This window comes from Larus michahellis, chromosome 8 (genome assembly GCF_964199755.1).
Source record: "Larus michahellis chromosome 8, bLarMic1.1, whole genome shotgun sequence".
Classification (NCBI taxonomy): domain Eukaryota; kingdom Metazoa; phylum Chordata; class Aves; order Charadriiformes; family Laridae; genus Larus; species Larus michahellis.
Window position 1 is genome coordinate 9,012,635 of NC_133903.1, and position 14,678 is coordinate 9,027,312.

General features: G+C 39.0%; 1 protein-coding gene across 15 annotated transcripts in view; it reads left to right on the top strand.

Moving 5' to 3' along the window:
- UNKL (unk like zinc finger) overlaps positions 1-14,018 on the top strand; it is a 52,841-nt gene extending 38,823 nt beyond the window's left edge. For 11 of the 15 annotated variants that reach the window (XM_074597294.1, XM_074597292.1, XM_074597297.1 and 8 more), the window contains 5 exons: positions 4,962-5,054; positions 6,904-7,134; positions 7,803-8,005; positions 8,831-9,085; positions 9,970-14,018. In XM_074597294.1, the coding sequence (XP_074453395.1) occupies positions 4,962-5,054; positions 6,904-7,134; positions 7,803-8,005; positions 8,831-9,085; positions 9,970-10,125 (938 nt within the window). In that variant the 3' untranslated portion in view covers positions 10,126-14,018. Of the gene's footprint in view, positions 1-223; positions 781-4,961; positions 5,055-6,903; positions 7,135-7,802; positions 8,006-8,830; positions 9,086-9,969 lie in introns of those variants that run through there. The other 4 variants (XR_012588646.1, XM_074597306.1, XM_074597293.1 and 1 more) reach the window with 4 other exon arrangements.
- The last annotated feature ends 660 nt before the right edge of the window (positions 14,019-14,678 follow it).

Consider the following 14,678-nt stretch of genomic DNA (forward strand, 5'->3'; position numbering starts at 1 on the left):
CTGAAAGGACACAAAGAGGAGGAGCCCTTGCTTTGTGGGTGCACAAGACAGGTTCTGGGAAATATTCACTTCCAAAATTTCTGTCACTAGCCCAGAGCTTTTCCCATGCTTCCAACCAGCAAGGCTGTTTATGTGGAAGATGGTAAAAGGAGATAAATATTTCAATAATAATTAGATGCTGGCAACTGGTCATGGTACTCCTGCTGTGGTCTCACAGGTGCTGGATAGAGAGGAATAATCACTTGCCCCGGCCTCCTGGCTACACTTTCACTAATGCAGGCCAGTGTGCTGTCAGCTTTTGCCACAGAATATGCTGAACGTGTTGTTCGTCAGAATTCCTAAGTCTTTTCTGCAATGCTGCTTCCTGATCATTTGGCCCCCAGCCTGTATTGTTGCAAGGGATTATTCAGTCCCAGGTGCAGCGTTGTTGTATTTGCCTTTGTTGAACTTCCTGAGGTTTCCATCAGTCCTGTTCTCCAGCCTTTTGAGATCCCTCTAAATGTCAGTCCTGCCATTGAGCATGTCAGCTGCTCCTCTTAATCTAGCGTTATCCACAAACTCGTTGAAATTCGTGGCACTTTTAAACAGAATGTGGTTTATTCAGGAGGCTGTGGCAGGGAATGTCGTGATTTGAAAGATGCTGTACTTCCCATTCTGTGGCGTAAGTCACGTGAGCAGGGACTTGCTGTGATTAGCTGGGGTACTTGAAGCTTTCTGTGTTTAAATCGATGTGTAGCAGCGACCAGGAGACTGCAGGCAGTGAGTCAGCATTTCAGCATGGTAAGTTAGGCATTCGCTCTTTTAATCTTTTTAGGAAAGAAATCTATGCAGAATATTAAATGATGGATCTTTTTCTGCAGTCTCACAAGTATATAGCCTGCTTTCTTTAAAGGTTTGTTTGATGGTCTGTGTGTTAGAACAGAAAATAGATTTTAAATTATTTTTAAATTTCAGAACTAGAATGAGCAGAATTTTAGTTTTTATTCTATGCAAGTAATACAATTTCATTGCTTACAGTTAATATTTTGATATATACTATGGAATGAAATCACATTTTTGTCAAGATAAACATTACTTCTAGAATAAGTAGAGACTAGTTGTCTGTAACAAGTTACTCATGTAACAATAAAAACCACAGTCTAATTTCTGTATACGAGATGTGGTGCTAATTCAGTATAATTTTTAAATTGTGATATACTAAACAAGTGTTGCAAAGTCATTTAAACAGTGATATGCTGTTTCCCATGTCCCAGTTTGATTATATTATTGAGCATAAGAAACTCTTGATTCCTCCAAGTTAGAATATGCCTCTGCTGTCTACGGATATTTTTCTAAACCAGCTTTCAGTATGTTATGTTTGTAAACAGAAAATGAATCATAAAATAAATCTCATGTATGTATAAGTAAGTATACTTTATGGTAACTGTGTAGATTTTGGTTTATTTCCTTAAAAGAATTTCAGATATGTATAAATCCTTTTTCCAGAGTTCTGTTTCATGGATATACAGGATGGCATTAAAAATAAAGTGCTGCATGTAATCTGAATAGAGCACAAAATTAAGATGTTACTGTAGAACAGAAAATAAATACATAGTGTTCTCATGGGAAGTGGTGGATTGAAGAATCATAAAAAAAAAGGGGATAGAAAAAGAGCTGCAGCAAGGGAAGGGGCTAGGTGATTATGGGGAAAGGGGATGAACGGATTTGTGTAAAGGATTAGGGCAAATACAGGACAAATTAGCAAGGACTGAGGAAGCTTTGTCAGACAGTGGCGGCTGTGGCCCTTTGTGTCGCCCTTTATCTTGATCTCACAGGGAGCTCCAAGCCCTCTCTTTCTCCTGTGTAATAGTCCCCAAGAGCTGGGCAAGAGAAGGGTGCAGGGCAGTTGGGAATAAGCATACCAATTACCTAGAACTAGTATTTAGCATCGAGGCTTGGACAATACGTTGAAAACTGAGGAATGATGGAGTGGAAGAAGGTATATTGCTGCAGTCTATTCCTGTCAGAGTCAAGGGAGATTGGTTGAGTTGTCTGGTGGTGGTCTGGTAAAGAAAAGAAAGAAGCGTTATCTGAGAACATAAAGGCTGCAGGGTGTTTGAAGTTCTCCTGAAAATTACAAAAAAGAAAAAAAAGAAAAAGAAAAAAAGAAAATATTTTTAAAGATAATAGAGAAATTAGGTAAGCAAAGTGTCAAAGGAGACAGATTTGGGCAGCAGTGAAGGGAACGACTCAAGTGGCAGTAGGGAGAAGGTGGGACCTTAACATTAGGGGACATCTGCCAGCCTGATACTCCACCCTGTTGTCTGTGTTTGTTAGGTCTGGGTGGGTGGTCTTCCCCTGGGAATGTTTTGGTTGCTTCCCTGCTTTCTATTGGATACTCAAGGATGGGGATGTTACTTGTCTGGAAGACTTGCCATTCAAGGAAAATCGATGTCTCTCCTTTTGCTTCCCATATATGTTGGTTGTGATCTTAAGATGCTGTATGTGTTCTCGCCCTGCACTCCACTGACTTTCCACCCTGTGAGGTGGAATCTGAGAGAGCTGGAAGGTATCAGAAATTAAGCTTCGAAAATCTAGATAATAAACAGTAAGGAAATGTGTCAGTCCTTTTTGTGGTAGAGGAGGACGAGTGTGGCAGAATGAGTTAAGGCCTCGCATGAGGAGAACGTGACCGGTTATTGATTTAGATGGGCTGCAGGCTTAATTTGATCTAGTGTTTGAGCAGTATCATTTATGTGTATCATTTATGATATCATTGTGTTTCATTCCTGCTTGTCGTACTTGCGCAGCAACATACTGAGCCTGACCCTGCAAATAACTTCAAATATTAATAACATCTGGGTGATGTGGGGAATTGCAAGAGCTTGAAAAAAACCAGTTTGTTTTCCTGTTTAAAGATAATGACGGTGCTAATAATGGGATTTTAAAGCCTCTCTTTTCATGACTGAGAGAATTTTGAATTTTTTGAAAGAAAGTGGAACAGCTTCACTTAGTGAAAGTGAGAGGGATCTCTCTCAGAACATCCTGCAGCGTAGCGATGAGAGGTTTGCTCTCACAGGTGTATGGCGTTTTTGCACAAAGGATGTTGAGACAGGTTCACACGCTTGAAGATTTATTAGTGGGTTGCATAGCTGATGCCATATAATGGTGAAAATTATTTCCAGGTAAATATAAAAACATAAGAAAAGAGAGAGACAAGAAAGGGAAAGAGAAAACTGTCCCAGCGGCCGGGTGGGAAAAGAAGTGACAGGCAGGGTAGATGAGTGTCCTCTGTTGGGCATCCTTTCCAGTGCAGTGTCTGGTTCTCTCCCACATATTACTTTTCCCATATTAACTGTACTATACTATAGCTTTTCATCAAGACCATCCCAAACTCCTTATGGGCTCTTACTGCTTATGATGTTATTAGTGTTAATTGGAGCACATGTTGGTCAGTGGATATGTGCTAACTGGCTGTTGAGTGGTGTCCAAAGATATTATTGCGCCCCTCTAATGTAAATGAAAAGCTACAATCAGGAGTAGGAGAAGAGAAAGGAATTGTGATTCTCACACCAGTGGCAGGTGCCAGATGGTGAGCGTAACAAGATGGTGAGCATGAGAACAAGCAAGGAAGCACAGGGTCCCAGCAACTCTGGAAGGTACTGCCAGAGCAGGTGGGTGAAAGGGCAAGATAGGAGGCGAAAGTGTTGGAGATGAAAGGCCCTTACCTATGTAAAAGGCAAAGGTAGGGAAGGCACAGTGCAGCAATGGGGATCCCAAACCCGGTATGGAAGAGGGACTTTTAATCTGGGTTTCACACAGCATGTGTGGCACTCTAAGCCTTGAGTCATCAAGTAAAAGGAGGCCATCTCTCCCCTCCTTACTGCAGTGTATAGAAGGACTGGCTTTAGGCACCTCTCTCCAACAGAAGGTTATTGCTGGAAAACTTTGAAAGGCTAGGGCATGTCCCTTCAGGCCAAAATGATGATGCAGAGACCTTCTTCCCTCTGACTGCTGGACACCAAGCTGCTTTGTCAGCACTGCTGAAAGATAAGGATTATTGTTTGGGCACAACTCCGTACTAATAAAGTTGTGTTGTTTGTGAGACCCAGACTAGTAACTCTTCACAAAGAGCTATGTTAACTCTTGGGTGTCTTTGTCATGAGCATCATTGTGTAGTATGTGAACTTTATCTCTTGGCTGGTAGCTGCTTCTGGCCAGCTTAGGCAGTTTCCTGCTGAGCACTGTTCTGTGGATCCTGCTTCTGGGTCAGTAACTCCCTTCACGTATTATCTGGAGCTCCAAGACTGTGCAGCCTATTAGATAGCCTAGTCAACATTAGAAAAATGCCTATACGTAATAACACTGCACTGATCTTCTATTAATGATCCAAATGGGTCTTTCAATTTCTGACTTTTAGCGCTTTTACAACTGTCTAGTATTTCTGCCAAAGATTTTCTGCAGGTTACAGTGCCTAATGTTTAGGATTAGGCTATGAGAGAGGAATCAGGCTAATTCCAGAGGGATCAAGAGATCCCTTTTGGATCTTCTGTAAACTTTTACACAAGCCAGTGTGTCTTTTATTTCTGTTTGTTCCTTTTCAACTCACTTAGGCTTTATGCAAGTTTTCAATAATGATTTTCAACATAAAACCTAAAAATTCTTTACAAAGGCGATCACTATCACTGACTACAGTGACTGGGATAGTCACTTCCCTACCTGTAAAATCAGCATTTACAGAGGCTTCTCACCAGCTTAAAGAGCTGTAATAGCTTATGTATGAAAGTTTTCCCTTTTAGAAAATCCAGAGGATATCCTTCACTGTGTGTCAGTAGTATGCTTAAGATCATAACCTAGATGTGAAAACACTATGATGGAAACACTAACATAAATAGTCAGATAAAGTTTCCTCATTTCAGCCATCATGATAGTTTTATGGATAATTCAAGGATAATTCATTGATACAATGTTTTGTTTAACAGGTTCTGCTTTAGATTTGCATTTTAATGATGTGAACGTCGCATCCATAGATAGAGAATTAGAAGATCAAGAAGGCAGTGACCTTGGATTAGCAAGTAAGAGGTCCAATTTGTAAAACTAGACTCATTTAAAATATCCTCCTTTTTTACCTTTCTAAACTTTTACTCATCAAAATAGTTACGTACAGCAAAGACTTTGAAAAAAAAAAAGTCCTCAGTTTTGTTCCAGCTGGTTAACTTTGTGGTATAAAGGGATTGTACCGCTGTCATCCTGTTTGTATTTTGCAAGGGATCCGTCCAGTAACTGTTTTGTTGTTTATTTGTTTTAATTTTAACATGCTTAATGACCTGGGCCCTTGGGCGTAATAGTTTATGGAAGGACTTGCATGCACTCACAGGAAGGCATTATGCTGGAGTGCTTGCATGCTGAGTGCTGCAAAGTCTGGCTGCAGGCACTATGTGCTGTGGGGGCCGACAAGGGGGGAGTGGGGACAAGTCTTGATGAGAAAGAACTAGCAACCTTTAGGACTTCAACACTTGCAAGTTAGAGACTTAATCTTCCTATGAATCTAACCTGGAAGGAGCAATTTAGTTGAAAGTCTGTTGGGAAGTATTCAGCCATTTGGCCTCTTCTGGGAAAGGAGAGGAGAGGAAGACATAGCGAAGGAGAGCAATGCAGGGAAGAGACAGCAGGGAGGAAGGATGAAGAGGGGGAACAGCAAGAAATTAAAATGCCACCTTTTCTTTGTGGTCAGTTCATAATAGTTCCTCTCTGCTGCTCCTTCCTCCTCACACTTGTCCCTGCTCCAGCGTAGGTCCTCTCCAGGGGCCACAGTTCCTGTCAGGAGAACCTGTGCCAGCATACGCTCTCCATGGGCTGTGGTTCCTTCAGGCAATAGCCACCCGCACCAACCCAGTCCTGTCTACAGGCTGCAGGGAAATTCCTGCTTGTACCGTAGTCTCTTCCATGGGGTGTAGGGAAATACCTGTTCCACCATGGTCTCTTCCAAATCTTCCATGGTCTGCAGGGGAACATCTGCTCCAGGGGAATATCTGCTCGGGTGACTGGAGCACCTCCTCTACTTCCTTCTTTCCTGACCCTGGTGTTCGCAGGGCTGTTTCTCGCACCTTTTGTTCCCTCCTTCTCTGCCTGTGTGGCATTTTTTTTGCCTTTCTTAAATACGTTCTCCCAGAGGTGCCACCAGTGTGGCTGAAGGGTGCAGCTGTGTCCTGCAGCAAGTCCACTGGGACAGGCCATGTCTGGCATGGGGCAGCCCCAGCCTCTCCCGGCCACCCCTGCAGCCCACCCCCCGCTGCCAAAACCTTGCCCCGTAAACTGAAGTCATGCGGGCAGATTGTATTTGCCAAAATACAACCGGATTTGAAACTACTTCAAGAACCAGAAAAGAGATGGTTCTTCTGCTACCATTTCATACAGCGTTTGTTTGGGGTCTTGGACATTTAAAATCTGCTGAACAAAAACAAAATATGTAGAGGAAAGTCTGATTATTGTGCTGTGTATGATTTTCAAGGTATGTAGTCTCATTTGCCTAACTCTAGTTTACACATTAAAATAAAACCCAAATTTTTCTTAATCTTTTAAATTCCAGTCAGTTTCTCCACTTGCGTTAGTTGTTGGCTGTAAAAATAAGTCGAATAATTTGATCTGAAAAGTGTTATCTGCAGCTACAAAGGAAGAGAAAAGGCCGCTGCCGTGTAAAGGCTACAAATTCTGGTTTTAGGCACTTGGAAGACTACTTTCAAGTGTTCAATTTTAAAAATGTTTTTGCAATAGGACATAAATAAAGTGGGTTTTTTAATGGAAGGTATTTGAATATATAGTTTGCATTTGATACATTTTTCAGAAACATACTTACAGAGAGCTGTGTAATGCTTTGGAAAAAAATTATTTTTTTTTCTTTTTTCTTCCCTAACACGTGCATAGGTCAAAGATTACTGGGAAGTTCAGCACCTGTCAATATTCCAGGTTCTCTTGTTCGTTCCTCATCTTTACATTCATCGTCATCCCTTTCAACCTCGCCACTCAGTTCTCTTTCACAATCGCTGTCTCAGTCTTTTGTTTCATCCACTACGGCTCCTCACCACCAGCAGCCTCAGCCTTTGAAGACAGAGCATAGTATGTTAGGCACCTCAGCCTCCTCTCACAACTCTCTAGGTAAGTCAGTTGAAGGCTCCGCTTTGCGTATGGTAAGAGTAATCTCTTACCTTACCACCTCAGTGGCAGGTAAGAGATGTTCAGTTCAAGGCTTTGCATGTTTCTTATGACTTAATCTGGACAGCAAAGCCTAGCTGTTGTAATTGGTAACGCTACTGATAATGGAGTTACATGTAGTACGTGGGAGAAAGTTCAAGGAGTGAACTTCCGTTCCTAGTGAAGGGAGAAAAAGAATTCTTGCAAGAGGAGATATTTGCAGAGGCATTTGAAAGGGCTAAAATACAGAAGTTGGCATACAGGAACGCATTTTAGCTGCAGCCTTTTGCAAAAGGAGAATACAAAACAGAGAAAGAGGAAGAATGAAAATGATGTATGAGCTGCTAGGAACAAAGCTTTTTGTATATAAATGAATTCCCACTCTTCCTTCTCCTTTTGTGCACTGTACTGTCTTTTATTAAAAGCAGCGAGAAAAAAAACGTGGTAACTCTCCTGAATTGTTCTAAATACTGTAAACATTTTCCAGGCTGTCACATTTCTGAAGGTAGTGAAATAATGAGTCTTGCAGATAAAAGTAAAATTTTGTGTATGTGGCACACCTGTTTTCCGCACGTGAAACATTTTGCAGCAGTGCATGCAGAATGCTTATTTTTTCTGCCTTTATTTTACAGGTTTAAATGGTGTTACAGGGAGCATTTGGGACTTTGTAACTGGGAGTTTCTCTCCTAGTCCATCCCCAGTACTAAGCAGTGGCACTACCCCCTCAGCAAGTTCGAACACCAGTGGGAACGAACTAACTCGAGTTAGACAGGAACTTGATGATGCCAAGAGAAAACTAAAACAATGGGAAGAATCTTGGCAACAAGTAAAACAGGTATGTTAATTTATGGTAATTTTTTTTTTTTTTTTAACAAACAAGCAGCTCCTACTGTTTTTCCTTTTTACATATCTTCTCATCCTTGGACCCAGAGTTTTATTACAGTCTGTGAAAGGAATGTTTTTTCCATCTTCAAAATGAGCTGGCGACATAAAGGAAACGGAGCTTTTTAAAGGGCAGCTCATTTTCTGAAAGTTGATCTGCCTCTCTAGAGTGGGACACTTACACATATCGGGATAAGGCTGAACAGCGTCAAGTATCTTGATGTTTAAGTAACTAAAGACATACATTCCCTCCCGTACCTCCTTCCAGATGATACGCACGCAAAAAAAGTAGAGGCTTGCCAGGATCTGCAGTTGTGTAGCGACCTGGACAGTATCGACCCAGCGCAGCAGTCAAACCGAGGTTGTTAACTGCCAGTCTGGTGCATTTTCTGTAGTCCTTTCCTTCCCCTCATGTTGTTTCCTCTGTGACGAGGGGTAGCTAAGCAGCTGTACTAGATTTTGACAGCTTTTGATGTCTCTTGACATTAAATTATGAATTTAACATTTAAAATATGTTCCACTTATAGAACTCCAAAAAGGCTTCTGGTTGTTTGCAGACAAGTAACAGTAACATACGTAAAAATTATATTAAAACAAAACAAGAAAAGTTGTTAATTATAAGCTAGGATAAGTAGGGAGAAGTGTTAAATTGACAGTAAATGTATTGTTCTGTCTAAAATTAGAGATTACCTACATCTTTGTAGGCTTTTGAATTTGTTCTTCTGTTGTTAATTTAGAAAAATCATTTTTTTATCTTCTGGAAATCTCTTTCTCCCAGGCATGTGATGCATGGCAGAAAGAGGCTCAAGAAGCAAAAGAACGTGCTAACATCGCAGATGCGGACAAACAACTCGCTCTTCAGAAGAAGGAGGAAGTGGAAAATAAATTAAAAAAGCTGAAGGCGCAATTAGCTGCTTGTCTATCTACTACATTACCTTATATGAAAAACTATGGAGATATAGAAAAGATATCCTTGCCAAAGCTTCGTTCCTTACAAAATCGGCTGCACTTAGATTTAGAAACAATAGATGAGGTAAGTTTCTTCATCTGCATAACTACTTTTGATTAACTGGCAGCTCAGTAACCTTCAATGACACATTTATGCCAGGTTTCATTTCAGAGTGGTATGTCTTTCTTTTCTGGAATAGAGGGTGGTTCAGATTTCTCAACCTAATGGATTCTTCTGAGTTTTTTTCCTAACTCTTCCAGCTGCTACTTTAAAGGTTGTGCATGCTCTGAGCTTACGACCCTCCATTCCACACTCTCTCTGTCCTGGTTTCATCTGGAATAGTTAATTTTCTTCCTAGCAGCTGCTGTGTTTTGGATTTAGTATGAGAATAATGTTGGTAACACATATCGGTTTAGTTGCTGCTAAGTAACGTTTACATTAGTCAAGGACTTTTTCAGCTTCCCATGGAAGCTGAGAGGGAGCACAGACAGGACAAGCTGGGCAAAGGCATGTTCCATACCATGGCTGTCCTGCTCAGTATAGAAACGGGGGTTGGCCGGGGGGACAGAAATGCGTGATCACTGCTCGGGGTGGGCTGGGCAACTGATCATCAGGTGGTGAGCAATTGTATTGCATCACTTATTTTGTATATTCCATTATTATTATTACTTATCATTATTATTTCTTCCCTTACTGTTCTATTAAACTGTCTTTAACTCAACCCACGAGGTTTTTTTCCTTCTTTTTTCTCCCTCTTCTCCCTACCCTACTGTGGGGGCCAGGGACCGAGTGAATGCGTTGTCCTAGTTGCCAGCTGCCTACTTAAACCACGACACTGTCATACAAAAACATTGTCCTTTCTGTTGTTAAATTAGAATTTTACTGGGGACCAAGCTAAGTGTAAAGCTGCTCGACTGCAACTGTGTACTTTGGAATAGCTTTTACTGAGTGCAACATTTTTTTTACAGGTGATTTTCCAGCTTCAGTCGAAGAAGTGTATCGTATGTCAGGAAGGTGATCGTAACATTATCCTGAATCCATGTCAACATTATGTACTTTGTGATCACTGTGCAGCTGCACAAGAAGAATGTCCCTGCTGCAAGAAAAAAAATAATCTGTGGTAACATATAGGCATAGTACTCGTATCATGTTCATTAAGTAATTTTATGGTTTTGTATTTTGTATAAGAATATCACTCATAATTAATCCATTTAATAGTGCTAGACTGATTTCCATTTTGATGTGAGAAACTTAGTTGCTTTACGATAGAGAATAAGGCTTTCTCGCCTTCACATATCAACTTTGGTCATTTGATGAGGTTCTGTAGTCTTGAGGTTCTTTCATTCCCCCCAAGTCCCATCGCAGCCTTTTCTGACTTCCACTTACATTCCTAGTGCACAAGCTACTTAGGTTCATTTGCACTGTAATCACTTTGTATAAATCTTACCATAATGCCTGAATGAAGTGTTTATACCTGTTATTTTCGTTAACAGAAGATGGATACGTAGATGCAGTAACTACACAACGCAAGAGGACACACGGCCCCTTGGCCATGTCTGGTGTGTGTGGAACGCCAGAGCCAGTATTTTGGAATCGGTCTAACACTATGTTTACTTGGATGTTTGGAAAAAACTCTGATTAATATAAAAGCACTTTTTAATTATTGTGTTTTGTTAGAAGGTATGTTGTAAATTGCTTCAAGCTGCTTTCTAGGTCTTATGTTTATTTTTTAATATGCAATAATATGATGTGTTATATGTGTACTGTGAATTTAAAATATTTCACATGGTTTTACTGTTAAATCACAATATGATTAAATAGAAAAGACAACTTAGTTTTTTTACAATTTATAAGTTAACTGCATACTGTAGTATTTATAAATGTACCAGCAGAGAAAAAAACAGTGAGGCGTATATGCTTTCATATTCAAATTTCAATGTTTTCAATTTTGTGAAACAGATCAGTTTTAGTAAACAACTGTGCATTTGCGTATTTCCCTCAGTTTGGATGTTTGTAGTCTTAAAGTTTTTGTACATCTCCTAACCTGTGTGGTACTCATCGGGAGCAGATATGATATAGATAACATTACCAAGTGCCTATGCCCCATATCCTATAAAATGGCAGAAGACATAAAAAAAGAATTTTGCAAATAATTTCTATTGCTTAATTTTATATTGAACAATTTGACAATAACTAGAATACATCTCTTGCTTTTATAAATATTTAAAAAATACACTTTTTTTCAGTAATGAAGTAATGCATGTTTGAAAGGAGCTACTAAATTATGTAAGTATGAAATCAGGCAGTGGCACTTTGACACAGTGATTATTTAAAAGGTGGTAATATCCTTACTTCATCCTGGTAGTTGGGAAGATACAATTCAGGAGGAGAAGTTAATTAATTACTGCATGTTGACACTGTATATTTTTATTTTTCTTACTTATAATTGCCTGCATTACTCCTTTTTCTGTTAATTTCAGGTGTGACACTAGTACAACTTAGACTGAAATGACCTACTACTGTGTTACATGATTTGTATCTCTGTATTACTGTATTTAGTACAAAAAGTGAATTCACACAGGCAGCAAAGGGTTAATCTCTTTAAAGTTCAGTCATGTGAAAACAAAACCCAAGATGTATACTAAAGTTTATCATTGTCAAAATAGAGCTTTTAGAACTGTGTCAGTCTTAAATAAAGGGCCCAAGCCAGTAGTACTGGAATCACTCTCTCCTTTGGGTTTTAGCATTCCTTGTACAAAGGCTTGAGGTGGCACAAAATCATGACACACTAAATGTAGAGACTTGTCGCTGCTTTCCTAAGACGTTGATCTGCAGGACTGTTGGAGACCTTTTGGGAAGGGAGAACTAGGATAAAATATTAAATACACTTCTACTTGCTTCTGTTTCAAAATTTTGTCTGAAGATCACTGTAAAGACCAAAGTTGGGTTTAATAATGTGCTTTTGGTGACTTTAACACAATTTCTCTAAAACGTTTGTACTGAGAAAAATATAAAATTGGACTGTATTTGCATTTTCAAACGCTTTTCTGTCCTAAAATAAGATAACTGCCATTTTTAAAAATGTAGCCAGCTTTGGACTTTAAAAAAAAAAAAAAAAAAAAACAACAAAAAACTTGGATCACTAAGTTTGGCTGTAGGTATTAATGTATTTTTTGCATCTGTGCAGTCTATAACAAAGACTGATTTTTGAACCTTAACAGTATTTTGGACTAAAGCAAACTTAGTTATGTAAGGGTTTGTTAATTTTTTTAAAACAGTGAGCAAATCAATAACGTGTAATTGTAGTTTGAAATTATATTACATATTTTTCAAACAAGCAGTTATTTTGGAACACCGGTTTACTAATATTTATCTCGTGTGGAACAGCATTCTGCAAACATTGTGCTCACAAAAATATTTAGAAATATCTCAATGAAAACTTTTGCTTTGGTATTTTAGAAGAAACCAGCTTAGGCCACATTGTGCTGCCCATATGCAGCTATGTGACATTTGTTACCCATGAGATACGGAAGCGTGGTTTTGTGCTGTCTTGTCAAAGTTTATAGTTCTTTGTGTGTATTTTAGTGCATTTGCCTGTGTCCTAGAGCTATTTTTTTTGGTCCCCCCCCTTTTTTTTAATTGTAGTTAACAGGCGATTTTCCTAATCTTGCGACACCCAACAAAAAAGGAATGTAAACAGCACTTGCAGTGTGAATCGTCACATTGACATTCATAGTTTATATGTGCTGCATTTTTATAGGAAATAAACTAATATGTTTAGTCTGTTGCTTTTTAAAATTGTATGTTTTGTGTTTTAAAGTGATGGATCTTGAAAATAATGATGTGTGTCCTATAGTAATACCAGTACGGGAAATTTTGCAGGTGTTCCCCATAAGTTTCTTTGCTGCTGAATTACAGACACATTTAAAAACTACCAACAAACCAATGTTGTGGAGAAGGAAAAAACATATACCAAAGAAACAGACCTATGTGTGAAATTCTCAGCCTGGGCAGCTTGCTATAATTATAGATGAATCCTTTGGTAGTCACTTGAACCATCCATCATCACACACAGCAGTCATGTGAAAATAATGCAGTTCTTCACAAAATTCTTTTTGTGAAGAATTACAAGCCAGTTTTCCTTATCTTATTAAAGCAGGTCAACTGCAAATGCAAATAAATACGTACTTTTACAACGGAGGATAATAAAATACATGCGCAGTTGACTAGAGACAGCTGTTTGGAAGAAGTCAGAAGTGCAACCTGACCTTTGTAAGTATTTGTCCTTGTACTATATACACTGTCTAGAAACTGGATATGTTGAAGTTATATTTTAGCAAGACTACAGTGTGGTAGTTTGCTGAAGTCACAAAATACATAAAAGCAAACTAAATGAATTTTCAAGATTCATTTTGGTATTTGACAAAGTTCTGTGTTAATTTATGTAAGAATATAATTTCTAATGTGAATGCCATTATGTTGTCACAGTTACTTTAGCCTGGGGAATAATAGATTAAAATTGTGATTTCTCAGGGTTTTCACAGTTAGGAGCTGTAATTTAACCGGAAGTACGCTAATTACGGATAGATCCCAAGCTGCATGCTATAGGCTTATTATTGGTCTTCTTTGAATAGCAGATTATTAAAGACATATTTGTTTTGTTCTATATTGCCATTCAGAGTATCCTAGTATTAAATATAGGTAGTAATATTATTACTGTCACACTATGCTTGTGTAACTGTGGTCATCATCAGACCCTAAATAAATACAGAATTTTTACTCATTAATTTATGGAAGCCATTAATGTTTTGAGTGTACAGAGAGAAATGATTTTGTGAATGAAATTGTTCTTAATACAAAACATATTATTTATAATGCATACTCATTTACTTGTAGTGAACTGTTAAAACTGTTAACACTTGTTAAAACTTTTCTACACTATAGCGTTTATGCAATGGTTTACAGAAGTCATGGAATTATTTTTATTACCAACATGGAAATAAAATTTTGATCTTTATTTCTGAGCTATACTGTGTTTAGAGACTCAAAAAATTACAGATATGTTTTCCTCCGCAATCTAATTATGGCAATCCTAATCATTTCAGGGTTTCAACCACTGGGATTGGCGTTTACTGTTTCAGTGGAGAAAGAGGTCTAACTATGATAGAAAGATTCAGCAGAACGGTCTACAAGACAGAGGCTGTCAAAGTAATTAAAACTTAATCACTTTTCCATTCCATTGTAGTACCATGTCCTAAGAACATAGAAAGCGTCCTACTGGGCTGGCGTCCTAAGTCTATACCACTACTCTGTCCCTGACAGTGGCAACAAGAGATGCCATTTAGGAGGAGCACGCAAGTCTCTCCTCTTTCCGCAGTCCCTGCCTCTCGGATCCTCCAGTGTCAGGGATGTTAGAAACTGCAGCCGATTTAGGCTCACCTTATGCAAGATGGCACCTTTGTACCTGTCCAACTCAAAACTTTGGTCTTCATAAAAGATGCAGAGAATGTGACAGCATACAAGAGTGAGGATGTGGATTCACCAAGGGTTGCTTGAGCTTCTTGTCCTGTCATCCATATCCCTCCTGGTAATGCCCAGGTCTTTTTCAGACTTTTTCTCTTCCCCAGGAGCCACTGCACATCCTGCAAGGCAAGTAAATTGAAGCTGGTTACTAAAA